Source organism: Acanthopagrus latus, chromosome 5 (assembly GCF_904848185.1).
Source record: "Acanthopagrus latus isolate v.2019 chromosome 5, fAcaLat1.1, whole genome shotgun sequence".
Taxonomy (NCBI): Eukaryota; Metazoa; Chordata; class Actinopteri; order Spariformes; family Sparidae; genus Acanthopagrus; species Acanthopagrus latus.
Genome location: NC_051043.1, coordinates 15837597 through 15855603, shown reverse-complemented (window position 1 = coordinate 15855603; position 18007 = coordinate 15837597). Strand labels below are relative to the sequence as shown.

Below are 18007 nucleotides of genomic sequence, written 5' to 3'. Positions count from 1 at the left end.
GCTGTGTGTTTTGTGAACTTCATGCGTACCAAAGGGCAGCTCAAAGCGGGTATCCAGCAGCACTTGGTGTGGAGTTGGGTTGCTGGTACCACAGATCTCATCCTCCCTCATTAACACCTCAGAGTCGAGACACGTCCACTTTCCCGGTCCCTCCTGAAGAAGAGAAATGAAGAAGAGAAACGGAGAGAACAGAGGGTCACAGAGAAAGAAAAGAGACAAAAAGAGGGCGAGAAGGAAGGACAGGAAAAACTAACAATCACTCCCTGAGAATTAAAAGTGTCAACTTAAACTTAAGTGAGGCCGAAACGATAAAGAAGCGAGGAGCAACACTGGCACTTCAGACTGACGCACAGTAGAACAAGGGTGAGCATTTACTGTGCTTCAAACCAAGGGGAGAAGTCAGAAGTTGGGAGGGCTGCATAATTAATGACAGGAGGTAAGCTTGCCTCCAAACTCTCAAGTGAAAATAATGAAGTCTGGAGGCGAGACAAGCCTGCTAACGGCGCGCTGAAATGAGTTGCTGGCTTCTTCTAACAGGCCACCTGTGAGAATGCTTTCGAAGATCCATCTGACAGGTGAAGATGCGTTTTTAATGAATAAGGAGAGGTAGGTGGAAGGAAGAGAGTGTTTAAGCTAAAGGCTGAACAAGGTATTAAAAAATGATTTGCTCATCTTGAGGACGAAATGGCGAGAGCGTGTTACCTCGTCAGACTGTCGAATGGTTTCCAGGGGTATCAGGGCTGTACCGATCATAGTGTCCCATATCAAACCTTTATTCCACAGCTCCACCACCAGACCTGACTCCAGATGATTGATCTCACTGTAAAAAACGGAAAAATACAGATTAATTAATTGACTCTGACACTGAATCGTACTGGTAAATGCAACTAAACTCTCAGCTCAACTTTATAATTGGATTTTTTGTGTGTTTCACAGACCAAACTGAAGCAGCGGAAGACATTAAAAAGACTAAAAATTACAACAATAAAACAATACAGTGTTAAAACTGATACATTTAAACACAACACACAATTACATAAACACACAGGAGATAATAATAGTATAAAAAAACAATTATTAGGATTTAATAACTGAGGTAATAAATGATGAGGCGCCTTAAATAAAGTCATGCCAAAGGTTTCTTGGGATCTGTCTGACTCCCTCAGCAACACACCACAGGTTGTTTTAAAGGTCTGACATGGAGTGATGAAAAACCATCAGACTGTGTTGAGGGATGAGCAAAGGCAGGGTCCATTTCTTAAATCCATCATGTCGTGGGGGTAAACGACAATCCGCTGGACTTCACTGTGGGTTTGTGCTGTTGTACCACACCGTGGAATGATGTGAGGATTCTTCCAGTGAGTGCATTGGAGAAACAGAGCCTTACTCAAACCTCCTTAAGTTGTCAAATAAATGTCAGCCTTTCCTATTAGGTGGTCTTATTCGATGTTTGATTTTGGTGTGATGTGAGTGCCAGGAAAATTGAAAGGGGTAGTGTGAGAAAGAGGATTTTGAGATTTGTATGCACTTTAATATCACAAGTTCGTCTGATATAAAAAAAAAATGCCACGAGATCAATTTCTAGGAATGCTGACATAAGCTTTACCAGCTTTTTTCTCTCGGACACTTTTTGTCTCACACATCTTTCATTTGATGATTTAAGGATGTGAGACATCACAGAAATGCTCCTTCCTTGTCACCTTAAATACCTCTACATGATCTACACAATTAATCATGGTGCTGCAGCTGTTCACAAAACATTTGGTCCATATTTTACCTGTTAACAATACATATACTGGTAAATGAACTGGCATTTCTGAAGAACTGTTTCCAGTTCTACTGAGCGCTTGACATGCTTTACAACACTTGTACACATTAACCCATTCACACACACATTCATACTGATGGAATAGGCTGCTATGCAAGGTGCCAACCTGCTCATCAGGAGCATTTTTGGGGTTCAGTATCTTGCTCAACGATACATCAACATGCAGCTTGGAATCCAGGGAATCGAACCACTGACCTTCTGATTACTGGACGACCCACTCTACCTCCTGAGCTACAGCTGCCTGAAACTACTGGAATGGTTTACCATGGCTTTTTTTTTGCCTTAGTCTGACAAAATAATACAGTACCTTACTTTTCCAACAGGTCAGTAAGAGGGTCAGTCTTATCCTAAAGTAATGAGGGTGAGGGATGACAGCCATCATTTTCTGACGGATCTGTCTTAAAGAGAAGACAGCAGGCAAACTGTCTCCCCTCTTCATCTGCATATTCATATTCACAGTCCCATTCAAATTCATACATGCCTCAGCTTCGCTGTCAGTCATCTCCAGTGACACTTCACAGCTGGGATGATGGAGTGAAGAGGGTGGGCGGGAGACATTGTGTGTGTGTGTGTGTGTGTGTGTGTGTGTGTGTGTGTGTGTGTGTGTGTGTGTGTGTGTGTGTGTGTGTGTGTGTGTGTGTGTCTGTGTATGTTGCTACTTGAAATGCTGAGGAATGAGTCGAGTCAAAATGATGATGTTCCTACATGGTAGAATGATTACCATTAACCGCCTTCATTCATGTGCTTGCTTGTTTACACGCCTGTGTGACTGTGAAATGTTTGTGAAGGTTTTGCAGTGACAGGTACTGTAAAAGAGACAAGAGATCATTCTGTGCCGGTAAAGATTCTGACATGAGAAGTGCCAGAGTATGAGGCCAGAGACATTTAAACATGGTGACTTGTTCATTCCAGAGAGAGCTGCTCGCCTTGCAGAAAGGACAAAAACTGACTACCATGAATGACACGAATATAATCCATCAATGTACATTAAACTATTCAAATTCAGCCAGTTTGGTTTGATATTTGAGGACATTCTCTTCCAAGGGTATACACATTACTTCTATACTGGATGTGTTTGGTGAGGAGAAGCTGTGGATCCCAGTCAGTCCCCATGTTTGATAGGATTGTTAGTTTAGACATGGAGTCCGCCATCATAAGCTAACAACCAGGTTCAAGTAAAACACAGACGTTACATGGAGCCCCTTCAACCCCATTCAAAGGTGCAGTAAGGTATGACTAGCTAAGTGTATCTGTAAGATGTCTGCAACTGCAACAAATAAAATAGCAGTAAGAGAAAATTTTCATTATTTTAAAGTTGCGTTGTGTATGAATAAGGCACATGCCAAATGAATACTCAAGACAAATAGTGGGCATTATATCACTGGAGTAACCGCTAACTGCTGCTAACTGTAGCTGCCGTCACCTCGGTGAATCGTGCAGCTAGCGGTCCGGGCTGGGAGCTCAGAGCAGCGAGGAAGTCTTGAACTCTTTAGAAACAAATATCTTGATATTAACTTTCCATACATTTTTGTTCACATCAAATTGATCTCATCTTGGCCTTAGCACAGCTGAAAAGTTTTTCATACACCCTTGTTGTAGTAAATATTGTGCAAACTTTATCTGGACCATTTCTGTGTTTTGTTTGTGTTGTCACATTGAGGCATTTTGGAAGTGCGGGTTCCAAAAAGCAGCGGTGAACTCCACATATCGGAAGTAAATGTATTGCATAACACAATATCAGAACAGCTGGCTTAAAAGAAAACAAAAACAAAAAAAAAGCAAAACAAAAGGAGTGTCCCATGATCTACGGCCTGATTTTAATCCATGAGATTATTTAATTGAAACCATGAAACATAAAACCCCAAATAGGATTATAAATAGGTCTGACGTTGTCCATCCGTGCAGTCTGTCTCCAACCTGTCTCTGACTCACCAGCCAGATGTGTGTGTTTGAGTTTCTGTGTGTGAGCATGTGAGCGCGAGATCTTGAGGCTTTACGTCTGACGTCTGGCATATGCCCTCCATCAAAGCCCATCCATTATTGAGGGAATGGTTTGTGTTGTAACAGGAAATAAAACGGTGTAATTTTATCACTCAGAAAACACGAGCATGCAAACACATGCGTGCACACCTACACACAGCCATGTTAACACGGAGAGACAGAAATTGGTAAAAAAAAAAAGAAAAGAAAAGAAAAGAAAGACGTGATAAGATAAGAGGAAGATAAAGCGTGTACGGCCATTCTGAGCAACGGCTTGATGGAAATGATGGACTGGAGGCACTCAACGAAACAGGTGAGCGTCACTGTGGCTTTTTACACTTTCCTGCGAGGAGGGCTGTACACAGCAGGAACACTGCTCCGTCACCTCAGGACTCATTCATAAAATACCAGATTCGCTCATTAACAACACTGACTGAAACACTGATATTTCCTGCTGCTGAAAACACTTTTAAACAGGCTGAAAACTTAATATTTTCACAGAATATATTTCTGGCTTTCAGAACTGATTATCTATTTAATCACTATCTTGCTAAGGGTAGTGCAAGGCTAGTTTCACATTTTGTTTTGAGCTTTTTTTTCTTTTGTTCAATTATTCACTGAAAGTCAGCTCAAACTCAATTTTACCTGACTTTTATGTCGTGTCCAAATCAAATGTTTTGTTTCCTGCTGGTAGAAGACACTGGTCACCACGACCTGTAGTGAACCAGGTCTGAAAAAGGATTCCCATAAGAACTAAAAGGAAAACGAGGTGAAAGAAATTTAGTGAGAGTAACATTCATCATCCCTACAATATAGTCGCAGGCACTCATAGACATATTAGGGTGAAAATATTGTGACATCTGATTCTGTACTCTAGTCCTAGCATTTATGAAGTGCTACTGAGAACTAATCCAGCTGAAAAATATATCAATATAATTTTAAGACCAAAATAATGCAGTTCAATTTGCTATGTCGCTGATGTCTCTCTGAGAGGAGAACTGACGGCGTAAATAAGAGTGAGGGAAGAGGCTTTGATCAGGCAGCAGTGAATCATTCCTGTCATTGTAACTCGATCAAGTCATTGGCCAAAGACTAACAGAGGTTGATGTGGCATCAACGAGACGAGACAAAGGTCACCATTTTTTTTAAACTTAAACACAACTTAATTGACAGAGAACTTGATGGAAAGGGCAGACTGAGACCTGAATCACCAGGGAAGCTGTGATACGGAAAGACAACACCCCAAAAAAGTGATGAAATAGGCACATTAGATTCATATTCCTCAATAAATGTAGTGACAGATACCTCAGAAAAAAACCAGACTAGGCCAGTGAAGACCTCTTAAGATTATGAGTGGCTGGTGACAGAAAGCCTTTTGACCCCATACTGTAAACCAGGTCAAAAGATTAAGAACTTGAGTGACATGTGCGGACGGCGAGGAACACACAAACAGAAGCAGCTTGAGAAAGACTGAGACAAGAAACAAGGCGAGGTGTAAGGCCTCACGCTAGTCCTGCGAGTCAAGCCTGCGGTGAGCATACGACTGAAACAGACTGAATCCAAGGATGAATGAGTGGAGCACGTGAGGCCCAGTGACCCCGAGTCTACACTCAGGGATCAACATTCAACTGCTTATCTCCTTATCCCGCTCACTAACCAACCCACCAATCAGCCGTCACACACACAGACACACACACACACACACACACACAACACATGCAGGCAGCTGTCCACCAATGTATCAAGCCATGAGATCTGATGAGTCGATACATAATGCAGAGGGACAAAATGTGGCGCGATCTAATTTCCAAGAAGGCAGCTAACATTAAATGATGACAATTGCTTTTAGGCAATTTGAGCCTATGAATTGTTGTGCATTTATCAATTAACCTGCCCATTATTGTGACGATTAAAGGGGCATTAAGTAGTTTTGGAGAAGAAATTCTAACTTAGAATTTTAATATTGACAATACTGAAGAGGTAATAATACAATTTGAAATATTTATCTTTTCCATAACTGAATAAACAAGGTGTTTTCAGAGGAAAATGAGGTCCCCAGAACACTGTAAGAGGCTAGAAGGGTGGCAGGGTCCGCCACATGTAAACAAAGTCGAACAGTATGAAATTGTGTTGTCCTTTAAGGTCAGAGTTTCGATTTCAATTTCTTTTGGCATTAAAAAAAAAAAAAAAAATCACTCAATGTAGTGTCTCTTTTCGAATTAGAATTTCTTCCGCATGACCACACAGTGCACCTTTAATTGGTAGGCTATAAAATGTCATTAAAATTGTAAAAAGAAATTCCCCAGAGCCCCAAGTCATGTCTTTGTTTGCTTCTCTATCTGACAGAGAATCCTAAACCCAAAGAGTCTTCATTTATATCACAAATGACAAAAGAGCAGCAAATCTGTGTATTTAAGAAGCTGGAGCACCAGCACATGTCTGACATATTTGCTTAAGAAATGACAGAAACGATTGATCAATCATTAAATCAGTCAGCGATTAAACTGAAAGCCACCAAAAGTGAAAGTTTGACATTTGCAACACAAATCATACAGCCACATCATCCCATCATTTAACTCCCATCAATTGTGGCCCATAACATGTCAGGCAAAAAGTATTTGTGGAACAGTACCAGGGACGCAGAGAGTGTCGATGGGAGTCGCAGCTGGGAAATAGGACAAAGATGTTTCAGTGGGCACCTCGACTCACATCATACGCTGACAGTAGGCTGCCCTTAAAGGTTTAATGCCAGGTCGAGCTGGTGGCCTAGAGGTTAATGCACCAGCCATGAACAACTACATCCCTGTTCACATCCTGCTCAAAACCCCTGTTGCATTTAATTCCCCATCTTTCTATCTCTCTCTCTAATCATTTCCTGTCATATATCCACTGTAACTGTCGAGTAAATGTATAAACATTAAAAAAAAATGTAAACTCCTCCAAATTACATAAATGGCTTTAATTCAAAGCCCATTCAATTTCAAAAGCAACCTCTAATAGCAATCTCCCCAGTGCACTGTATTGACTGCAGGCATTACAGCTTGCAGAAAATACGTTTTGGTTTAAGCCTCTCCAGTCTTTGTCATTTCATTGTCACAGAAAAATTTAAAAGGTTATTTAATGCCATTCTATAAATTGTATTAAAAACAAATGTCCTCAAACAGAAAGCATTTTCATTAAGTGGAAATGTATTCACCTTGGAGGGTTTTAAAAGTATGAGTTGTGCTCGTCTGCTAAATGAGGATAATAAATTTAATTTGTGGAGTGTAATTCTGGGGCAGATGCTTTGCAGGTAGCCCAGTTGGCAGATAAAATGTCGGCACTTAAAGTTACTCCAAACGTCTGATGTGTTCACATTTATACATATCATAGGCTATGCACTAAATTGACATTTCAGCAACGTCCGTCACATTTTTATGATCTGACTGTCTTATGTGCAGGCCGAGGGAATGGAGGAGGAGTTACCCATGAAAAGGCTTCCAAGTCAGTGGTCACATTTTAAGCCTGCGTTTCAACATTTCTACATGTGAAACCATCAATTTTTTTTAAGGAGACCTCATGGACAACTTCCAGAGGAGTTTGCGGTGTCAAAAAACTTTTTGAAACTGAAAAAACATTTGAAATGAGTTTGGGTTATCTCATCCCATTATTGCTGTGACGAGAATGGGTGTTTCTAACTCAACCACGGGACAGGCATATTTGTGTCGACCAAAACAGGCCAGTTAAGACAAAACTTGATCTTTTCCTTTTTTGTACACACCCCCTGACCAGACCACAGGCACAGCACTGTCACAACATAACATCATAAAAGTAGCAATGTAAAGAAATGTAAAGATGTGATATACCCATGGAGAAACCTACACTGTGGATATTTATTGTGCTATTTACATTGTGGCAAAAACATGAAAAAGTATATAATGTGCAAAAAGAAGCAACAATTAATGAGTTTCCAGTAAAAGCAAGTTTTAATTATATTCAGGCAATAGTCTTTGCCATTTTGTCAGGTTCAGTTAAATACTGTCAGATTTGGTTCAGCCACGATGTCAAATCATGTGGGATGAATCAAACTGATGGGAAAGACTCCAACAATCTCCAGCTGCAGCTATTGTCCACCACACTTCAGGGTAGCAATTACAGACATAATCAACAATGAGTGTAAATGACACACTTACTGAGCAGTGATGAGCTGGACTTGTTTAGTAACCCGGGTCTGGTAATTTAGGGTGAAACACTAGTGTGGTAAATTAGCATTAAATTAGGGGTTTACTTTAGTTAACATGAGGCATGAAGACTTCTTCCAGACAATTATTCATCATCAGCCCCAAGTCAGAGATTTCATTTTTCACAAAATATGAGATTCAAACCAAATTTCTACTTGTTGATCTAATGAACTGACTGGTAAATCTTAGACATTCCTTAACCAGTAAAAGGTGTCAGCATGCTAATCTAATGCTAACTGGGTTGCCCCAGCGGCCTGTACAGGGCTTTAAGTTGCTGACCAAGTATGATACTCCACTATGAGGAGGCGTTTTTTATTTTTTTAAAAAAATCAAAAAAAAATAATAATGATAATAATAATAAAAAAAAATAGGGTTTTAGATGGGATTTGAAGGAGGACACTGAAGATGTGAGCCTGAGATTGGACTGACCAATTAAATATTACCGTCCCACGACGCTAATGTGGCTAACATTTTACCAAAGTGAGAGTCAAGTGTTTCATAACCTAAAATAGGTAAATGTCAGCTTACAAATATTTTGTTTTTATAAAAGTCATGTACCTTTCTTCAGTGGATAAAAAACTGTTGAGGTGTGGGAAGTACATGGAATAGTTTGAGACCACGAACATTTTCTGAACGTTTCCTGAATGTTTCCTGGCTGTAAATACTTTGTCTAGAGTCTAGGATCTCTGATGTGATGCTTCGGATGGATACTGGGCTCTAGATGGACCCAGTATCCATCAAAAGCATCACCTTTACTTTCATTTACCTACAAATGCACTTCAACGCAGTGTGTGTTAAACCATCAAGCCTAAATGGATGGCTTGCAGCTGGAACAATCATGATTACAGAAAGGTTAACAGCCAGCTGCTAACAGCGAGAGAGGCAGAGGGAGTGCTTTCAGCCAGACAGAGACCGAGAGGAGCTCTGAGTGCAGCCGCTGTTACTATTTTCTACTTTCTTTATATTTTTGGGCAGAAGCATAAGAAGGGTAGCAGGATGGATGAGTATGAGCCAGACTCAGCCCAAACTCATCTCTGACTTGGACTGAAAATGAAAACCAAATTTCACCCTCCATCCAGCTCCGTCAGTCTCCCGCTCCCTCTTTAATCTGCGGTATGTTCGGCCAGGCCAGAATGGAAGTGTGCCACAGTACGTCTGATAATCCGACAGCCAGGAAACTTCTACCTGACCACCGAGATATATATATATATATATATATATATATATATATATATATATATATATATATATATATATATATATATATATATATATATATATATATATATATATATATATATATATATATAATGACGGGACAGGATTTACAGTAGAGTAAAACGTGTAACGGGTTCATCATCCCTACAATATAGTCGGGTAAGCATGGAAAACACATCTTAAGTCCAACCTTCATCCACTCGCATCATTCAGAATAATTACCAAAATCACTGTGTAGGTTGTGCTCTTTTTTCTAAATAAGAAAAGAAAATTGACAAGTGATAAATTCTGGTTTCTTCTTCTGTAATGTTGTGGGTATCCCGCATCACTATCTTATCTTGTGTGTTTACAGCTCTGGTGTGAAGAGGCCTAAGTAAGTGAGTTCAGCCTAAGTCTTGATTCTAAGGTAACAGTCCATTATGAGAATGCTGCTAATGGAAACTAGCGCCTCTTATTCTGAATGTGCTTTTCTATTAGCACAACACAATGCATTTATTCACATTTTCTCCCCATTCATTCATTTTCTGAATGAGTCTCAAAAGTGCTTTGATGTCAAAAACATTTTGTAATGACTGATCTTGACCATGTCTGTTTTGTATGTAATTCATAGTTGCATAACATAACATAATGTTTTCATCCATTGGCAGCTGATCATAACTTAATCGGCATGTACAGTAAAATTATGCTTTTTTTTTTGTATTGTGATTTTCAAATCATGGACATGTGTGTTTTGTTTTGTTTTCATTCCAAATGAATAAAAAGCAAACATTATATCGGGGGGCACTGCTTAGCTCAGTCGGTAGCGCGACCCATGTGCCGAGGCTCTGCAGCGGACCTGGTTCGACTCCCGGCCCGGGTCCCTTTGCTGCGTGTCACTCCCCCTCTCTTACCCTGCTTCCTGTCACACTCTTCAGCTGTACTATCAATAAAGCCAGAAAAGGCCAAAAATAAATAAATAAATAAAAAATATTGGGATGTAGTTTTTCAGTAGCAACACCATTTATTTAAAAGAGTCACTTAATCTCTCATGAACATTACTAAAACAAGTGTAATCCAAATTAAAAACATTAAACTCAGAGCTTTTAAAAAATGCTGATTTACAAACACAAGTGGACACAGCCACTCTTGAAAGCCTGTAAGAAGAAAGTTTACGAAAGGATAGGTAACATGAGCAAAGACCAGCAAATACCACCAAAATCAAATATCAGCGTGCCAGTTAACATGTCTACACCTGAATCCGGATAAAGGGCAGCGTCTGAAGCTCTGTCTTAACCACCACATAAAGCCCTGTCCAAACTAACACAAATCTAATGCATACAAAAGGCACTTATGCAAAGAGATACCACGTGAGCAAGTGAGCACATGCAGCGCATATAATTTGGCTAATTTCTCTGTTTTCCTCCACGTAATTTAGCCAGACTGCTCAATGTTTCACTTCCTTTGTCATTTGTGTAAAACACTAAATAAAAAACACTTTTCAGCACAGTCTGAGCACACACTTGGCCCCTGTGACAAACGTGTTTGTCTGGCTCCTCCTCCTGAGACCTTTCATTCTGGGAACCAAACTCAGTTGCAGTTCCTTCTTGAGACCTCCAGCAGAGCTTCTACGCAGCACGCCGCTGCTGCCCCCCCGTCGAGCTCGACTGCTGCTAATTAGACTTAGGTGCTAATTAGCCATTTAGCATATGAGGCCATGGGGTTTCCTGTGTATGTAATCACTGTTGTTTTTCAGTATGATCAAATTAGTAGTACTGTATTTTAATTCAAATTCAGTTGAACTCTTGATGTAGATAGAGTCATCGTCTCATTGTAAAATAATAAAAATCACGCATTTGTATATTTTTTTTTAACAGCGTAGACATGTGTGGCGTTAGTTTGTCTGAAGCAGTGAAAGGGAAAATATCACTCTGAGTGGATCTGATAGAGGATAGGGTAATAGCAGAGATTACAATAAACGTGGAGGGGAGGAGAGCGGAGAGAGGAGAGGGGAGGAGAGTCTTATGTAATCATGTGGACATACAGTCAGTTTATCCAATCCCTCTAATCAAGTCTAGGGGGATCAGTCTGCAGGAGGATCTCTGTCCATTGTACAATACAAAAAATGTCTGTGCTAGTGTGTGTGTGTGTGTGTGTGTGTGTGTGTCTAAGACAAACAGACAGACACAGGGAGAGATAAATGTGCATGCCTTATTTGTGTTTTATATACTGCTTAAATAAGGCTCCTCTATAGACACATATGATTCCCAGCGACCTTATCAGTCAAAATCATGAAGTGGAATTATAATTAAAAGGCGTCAACATCCTTAACTTCAACGGACATCATAGCATCACGCTGGAAAAGGGGTGAGAATGAGCATGTCCACCCGGGGGGGGGGGGAATCACATTTCGCTGATGATTGTAGCTGAAGCTGATAAACTACTGTGACTACTGCATAGTCATGTGACCTAGAACTGGATGCTGATTGCAGCATTCCCCAGTGAAGGCTAAAGCCAGATGTCAGTGGGCATTGGTGGGAATCTTGTCCAGTGTGATTCTGATTCTCTGAATCACATAACCATTACACTGACTTCATTTCACCATGCAGTTTAGGCTGCTTCACATTCAGTTACTTAAGTTACTTAAACGCCATTGAAACAACAATTGTATCTGCTGAAGATCGGTCAAATTTAGCTCCAGCTGTAAGCTAGATGTCTGCTCTTCTAGAAACCACTTTGAAAAAATGTACCACTCCATTAGCCCAAAAATAGAGCAAAGCCTCATTTTTGTAAACATTTTTGCTTTGGAGGACAGAACAAAATAACAGGAACTGTTCATAAAACATGTTGTAAAAAAAAAAAAGTGGGATTATTATAATTGCCCCATCTGAGCCTAGCCACCTAACATTAGACATGTCAGCCAGTCATAGTGCTTTCTCTTATCCGGCTTATTACATGTCCCTCCACCAATGCCGTCCCTACAAACGTGTCACCCAAAAATAGGTCATCATGGGTGTGGATAACGGGAGCAGTGCTACTTCCACGAGCACAAAACGTGAAGTGGGATTTTTACATCAGCTACATCTGTACTTCTTCTCCCCCGTGGAATCCGACAGGGCTGGACAATTCATTAGATTTATCACTGACTCATCCACTTATCTGAGCTGGGCATGTAATTTCACTTTCCATCCATCCAACCTGCTCCAACCACAAATTCCCATTTAGTAGCCCGTGCCAGCCGGCCAGACTGGAGTCCCACAGGCGGCTGACGCTCCCTTTCAATTTCAGCGAGGCCTATTAAAGCCAGCTAGCAAGTCAGCTAGCAGTGGATACCTGGCCTGTATTCATCTAAGGGCTGACACACACTCCAAAGCTTCAATTTCTCACTGCATTTGTCTTAATATGTCCCAAGAGGTTGGTGCCGAACATGCTGTTGCTGGTAATATAAGTGACACTAGGCCGAAAAAGCAAGAAGGCGGTGGGAGAAACTGGAAACCAAGGCAAGAGTGGTCAAACCTGGGACTACTGTTACCTATCTTCAATATTATAAATAAGCAAAGAGGAAACTGCACCATACTTTTCAAATTTTAAACCTACAGTTCAACAAATAATCCTTCAGTAGAAGGCACCATCCATGAATATCACTCCATCTATGAGTCGTTTACATACCAGGTATTTCCTTTTTTAGCCTCTTTATACTTGCACTTAGCTACATCTGGAGTCAAATACTTTGACCCCACTGTATTTGTTGACTTTAGTTACCGGATACTTCACGTAGTGCCTTTAAACATTTTTAAAAATATTTATTTTTTCATTAATCAGATTAAACAAAAAAAAAAAAAAAAAGAACTTCTATCTATGTATTATATCCGATATGATAATCGTCCAGGTTGATAATCAGTCAACCCATGGTATAAAGTATATACTGTTGTACATACAGGTTAATATAGCCCATTTATAATTTACTTTCACTTGTAGTACCAAAATAATATTTTTACATGACATCTTTACTTATGCTCAAGTATGACTTCTGGGTACTATATATAACGCTGCAATTGATCATATAGTGAGAAATAAGTACAAAACAGCAGCAGGATACTCACAACATGAAGTCTTGCTCCCAACATGGCTGGTCTCCACGGACCGTGATGGTGGTGCTCTTCACATTTTGCACCTTTAATGTCACATAGGCGTTAAACTTGTCTGGAAAAGAGAAGTGGGAAAAAAAACAAACAATACAAATGTCTGGGTTAATTCCTTATGGAGCACCATGTCAGGAGGTCTTTTATCTTACCGAATAATGTATTTGATTGGAAGAAAATGATGTAATTTGTGTCACATATTTACATGTTCAAGATGTTATCTTGTAGCGTATTGTAAACAAGTCCCATGTGACAAAACATTTTTCTTTTGTGCTGTCCTGATTATATCATCTCGAGGCCCCAGTGACCTCTCAATTATTGATTGCACCACAGATGAAAATGTAAATTGCCTCTCTACAGAACAATATGGATGAAAAACAGCATTTTTGGATCAGTAAAGCATCTCTAGAGCTCATGAGCAGATAGAGGGGAGATGACAAATGATAAAAATCCCTACCATGGGGAAAAAATCATTTTTATTACCCACGTAGGAGAAACAACAACTAACACACAAGGTTACCTAGAAAACACACACACACACTGTGAGGTGGACAGAAGATTTAATGCAGAACTTTATATTATACACTAATACAAAGGAGATAAAGACATTATCCTCAACCCAGCAGCAGGATATGAATGCGAAATGCAGAGCTTATGCTAATTTGAGCCTCTGCAATAATGCCTTGTCCTTCAAATCACCAGCCAGTGCAAAGTCAAAAATCATGTGGACAGCATGTTCGTGCAAAACCGTCAGAGAGTATTGATGAAGTGCGAGGAGGATTCAAGGCAATCACGATCCAGGCTATAATTCAGAGTATAGGATCAACAAACATACAGACCTGTCCTCAAAAGCACCACAGTGATTCAGCCTGAAAGAACATGCAGCGATCTGAGGAATGTTTAGTGTCTCACTTTAAAAGCTGAAGAAGCTCATCTAACTCAAATAGAACATTTTAAGTGAGACATAATTTTATAGGTTAATGAAACATTCTTCTTTAAGTTCTTTTTACAACATTTGTGCTTTGGGTTTTCACATACAAACCAATGTCATTTACAGATAACAATACTATTACTTTTATATTAATAATTATTGAATTGCCACTGTTGTTGAGACGTGACCTTTGAAACTTGCAATAGAGAGACCACGTCTGCGTACAACTGGTGAAAGACACTGGAATAAAAGACTACCAGTTGTACCCTGTCTTATGTTTACATAGCACTTTTTTTTTTTGTCCGACTGCAGAGTTCAACAACAAACATAAAAAACAATTATTGAGACAAACCTATTTTTCCATAAAAACGTTTAAGTGTTTCTTTCAGAGGAACTGTGAAGGAACTGCAGGGATTAATGTAGCTATTTTTTCAGCTACTGAAATGACTGAATGACTTTGAAGTCTTCATTTTGTTTATTTCTATGTTCTGCCTCACAAATCAGCTTTGAAACAAATAGTGTATTAAGAGAAACATCATTATCATGATTATGAGCATTTTGTGAAATGTAAGGAGGAAGCACAAATATAAAGGTGTAAAATTTTCCTTTTCAACTTCTGAATCATCCGTATTTGGTATTTCGACATAAAACTGGGAGGGCAAAGACAGAAATGAAAAGAAATTAACAATCGCACCTTAAATAACTCCACCGTGTGCCTTTTAATAATGCTAATTTGCAAAGTGTCACTGTTAACTGTGGAAGTGCTAAAGGAGGAACATTTTGTACCAAGAAAAAGCCATTTCAGAGACTCATTACATTTTCTCATCACACTCTGATGTCTACACAGAGAGCTATACAACCCCTTTCCTTGTCCATTGTCAGCATTGATCCAAGCTTTACATATTCACATCGGTCTCATTAAGGCTACACGTGGTTATTCTACAGAGATCAACTGGTGCAAAGATAATCACCCGTTCCTTTTTCATGGACATTTCTCCTAAGTGTCTGGCTGAGATCATTACTACCGTTTCATAATGTGAGCATTATGAAGCACTTTATGGATTTAATTCACGGTGTAGCCTGTATCAGAGCAGAAAATACTCATGTTATTCTCAAGGGTTACAAACTAGCGTGTGTATTATTCCACTAAACCTGAAGGACTTAGGAAATAAAGTTTATATTTTACCCATCATACCTGCAATGTCAAGGCGTGCATGCTGTACGTTCTGCCTTGAAAGCAACATTATTTAACTATTTACCTTCAAGCAACTCCTTTGTAACTTCAGTGACAGACTGGGAGACTTGCTTTTAGTCACTGGTGACAGGTTTGCTTGATAAAACTCTGCACGGCATATGCCGAGCAGGACTTCTTAGATAGTAATTAGCATTAGCCAGCATGCTAAGTTATATGACTTGTGTTTTAGCACGCTGTTTGATGTTTGACTGTGTTAGCAAACCTGCTAGCTTTTGATCAAAATCAGCCCATTAGGTTTAGCCGTTAGGATGTTACAGCCAGACGTTATCATCTCAGATAGTGTTTGCTTAGCCTTGCCTGAGCACACATGTTGGCTTCAGGGCATATGTTATCAGGATATAACATTAACGAGTTTTGTCTGAAGTTAGCATGTAACGTTACATTACATCTGACGACAGAAACCTAGGATTTGAATTGATATGGTATTTGAATTGATTGTTGTGCTAAGCTTTTAAAGGGACGAGCCCCAATTGCAGAACAGTAGAGTAGGGAGTTTTTTTGTTTGTTTTTTTGACTACATGTATAAAATAAGTAAATAATTGTTTAAATTAAATGACTGGATGACTGACAGATTGCTGATTGCCATGGATTATTTCAAATTCTCTCAGGTGTTTTGAGATATCTTTCTCATATTAGAGGTGCAAAACTGGCTTCAGGCAGACAATATGAGAACTCACCGACCATGTGAGGACAAACAGCTGGTTGCCACAACTAACTTTCTATTTCAATTTCAGGTTTCAAACTTGAGGTTTTGGGTCAAGATTAAGGAACGGGCATGGCAGTGGTTAAGGGGAAGGTTACATAAAGTCTCCAAGGAAGTAATGACGTCAGCAATGTGTTCCTAAGAGGCAAGAAGAGGTGTGTGTGCCCTGCTGTCAAACTCGCAGAGAACGGCATAATCAGCATCAACCGAGGACCACCTAATCCCTGCTTGATTACCTGCCTCAAGTAGCCCACTTTTCACATGGACAGAGAGCCTAATGTACACCACAGAATGAAGGCTCTTGTGCAGCCTTGTTGTGTGTATTTGTGTGTCCTGTTACATCTCTTCGTTCTCAATCTCACAAGCACAAGAACAGGGCCAGTGCAGCTGAGGGCAATGTCATTGGATTTGGGGTGAAGACGAGGTGAGAGACGTGATCGTTCGGCCGCATAAATGAATACATTACAGCCAGGGTTTGGTTCCGGTACCCAGTTTCTAATTTGGATGTGGTTCCAAGTTGGTAAGATACCTGGATTCATTAAGCTGTGAGTCTTAATTAAGCTATAATGAAACCGCCTAACAAACTGACATCCTCCTCTTTATCAGCAAAGTACAGGCTGCAGAAACATCTGGTACTTATGTAGCTAAACAACCAATATGTCATGTATTTGGTGAAGCTTAAAGGTGCACTGTGTTGTTTTGAGGTACAAATTTTAATCAGAAAAGGAAGATCTAAACTGAATAAACACGCTGACCTTAAAGGACAACACTATTTCATGATGTTTTTCTTTGTTTGTATGTGGCGGACCCTGCCATCTTCAAACAGTGTTCTTGGGGACCTTATTTTCCTCTGAGAACAGCTTGTTTATTCAGTTATGGAAAAAATATATATTTCTGAGTTTGTATTATTACCTCAGTAATAATTACATTAAGATTCTTGAAATGCTTATGAGTTTATATACACAATTAAATACAAACTACTGATAATTTAAAAAGTTTAGAAGATTTGATGGGTTTCTTTTGTTTGTTTGTTTTTATATAATCTGACCTAAACCCAAAAGATGGCCATCTACATTGCTATGTATATTAAAGTCATGTTTGTCATCATAGGTGAAATTCATGGCTGTAGCTAAAAGCAGTGAGTTGTTTAGAGGGTATTGAGAGTGTGATGGTTAAACAAAGCGATGAAAGCAGGGCGTTACCAGGAAAGACCTTGTGCACTCAATCAGGTTTCCTTGCAGGAATAAAGGTTAACATAGTAATCACACTAGCCAAACAGTTCCTCTTTCCTACATTTGATCTTGTGTTTTTGGTAAATGGTGAAAACATTGCACACGGATGTGTTTCTTACATATATCCAATTTCCATCTGAAAACCCCCTAGAGCTCTTTGTTGATTACCTCTTCCTGCTGTAGCAAAGAGAGCAGGGCAGCACTGAGCGAGGATGAACTGTGTGCACTTCCTAATCCTTATTTATGCAGTAGGGGTTGATGAAGCACTTGACCTGCTTCATATTCGAACACTAACACACATTCACACACCTGGGAGCTACAGTCCTTCGTCCTGGTTGGACAACATAACTGAAGAGTATGTCCGGTCTTTCAGGAGAATCAGGAAGTCAGTAAGTCTAAAAGTTCATTTTGACTTTGCTGGGGACATGAAACACATAAACATCAATCTCCCAATCTTGTCAGGTGTGTGAGACACATGAGAAAACATGTCGGCCCTTTAATAAGAAAACTGAAGAAAGAAGC

At 39.7% G+C, this 18007-nt stretch overlaps 1 protein-coding gene across 2 annotated transcripts in view; it reads right to left on the bottom strand.

Moving 5' to 3' along the window:
- The window catches only part of LOC119019929 (protein unc-13 homolog B-like), a 159322-nt gene that overhangs the window by 121313 nt on the left and 20002 nt on the right, over window positions 1–18007 (bottom strand). For both annotated transcript variants that reach the window (XM_037098921.1, XM_037098922.1), the window contains exons 3-5: window positions 13326–13425; window positions 703–820; window positions 30–153 (exon numbers count right to left, since the gene is read on the bottom strand). In XM_037098921.1, the coding sequence (XP_036954816.1) occupies window positions 30–153; window positions 703–820; window positions 13326–13425 (342 nt within the window). The remainder of the gene's footprint in view (window positions 1–29; window positions 154–702; window positions 821–13325; window positions 13426–18007) is intronic.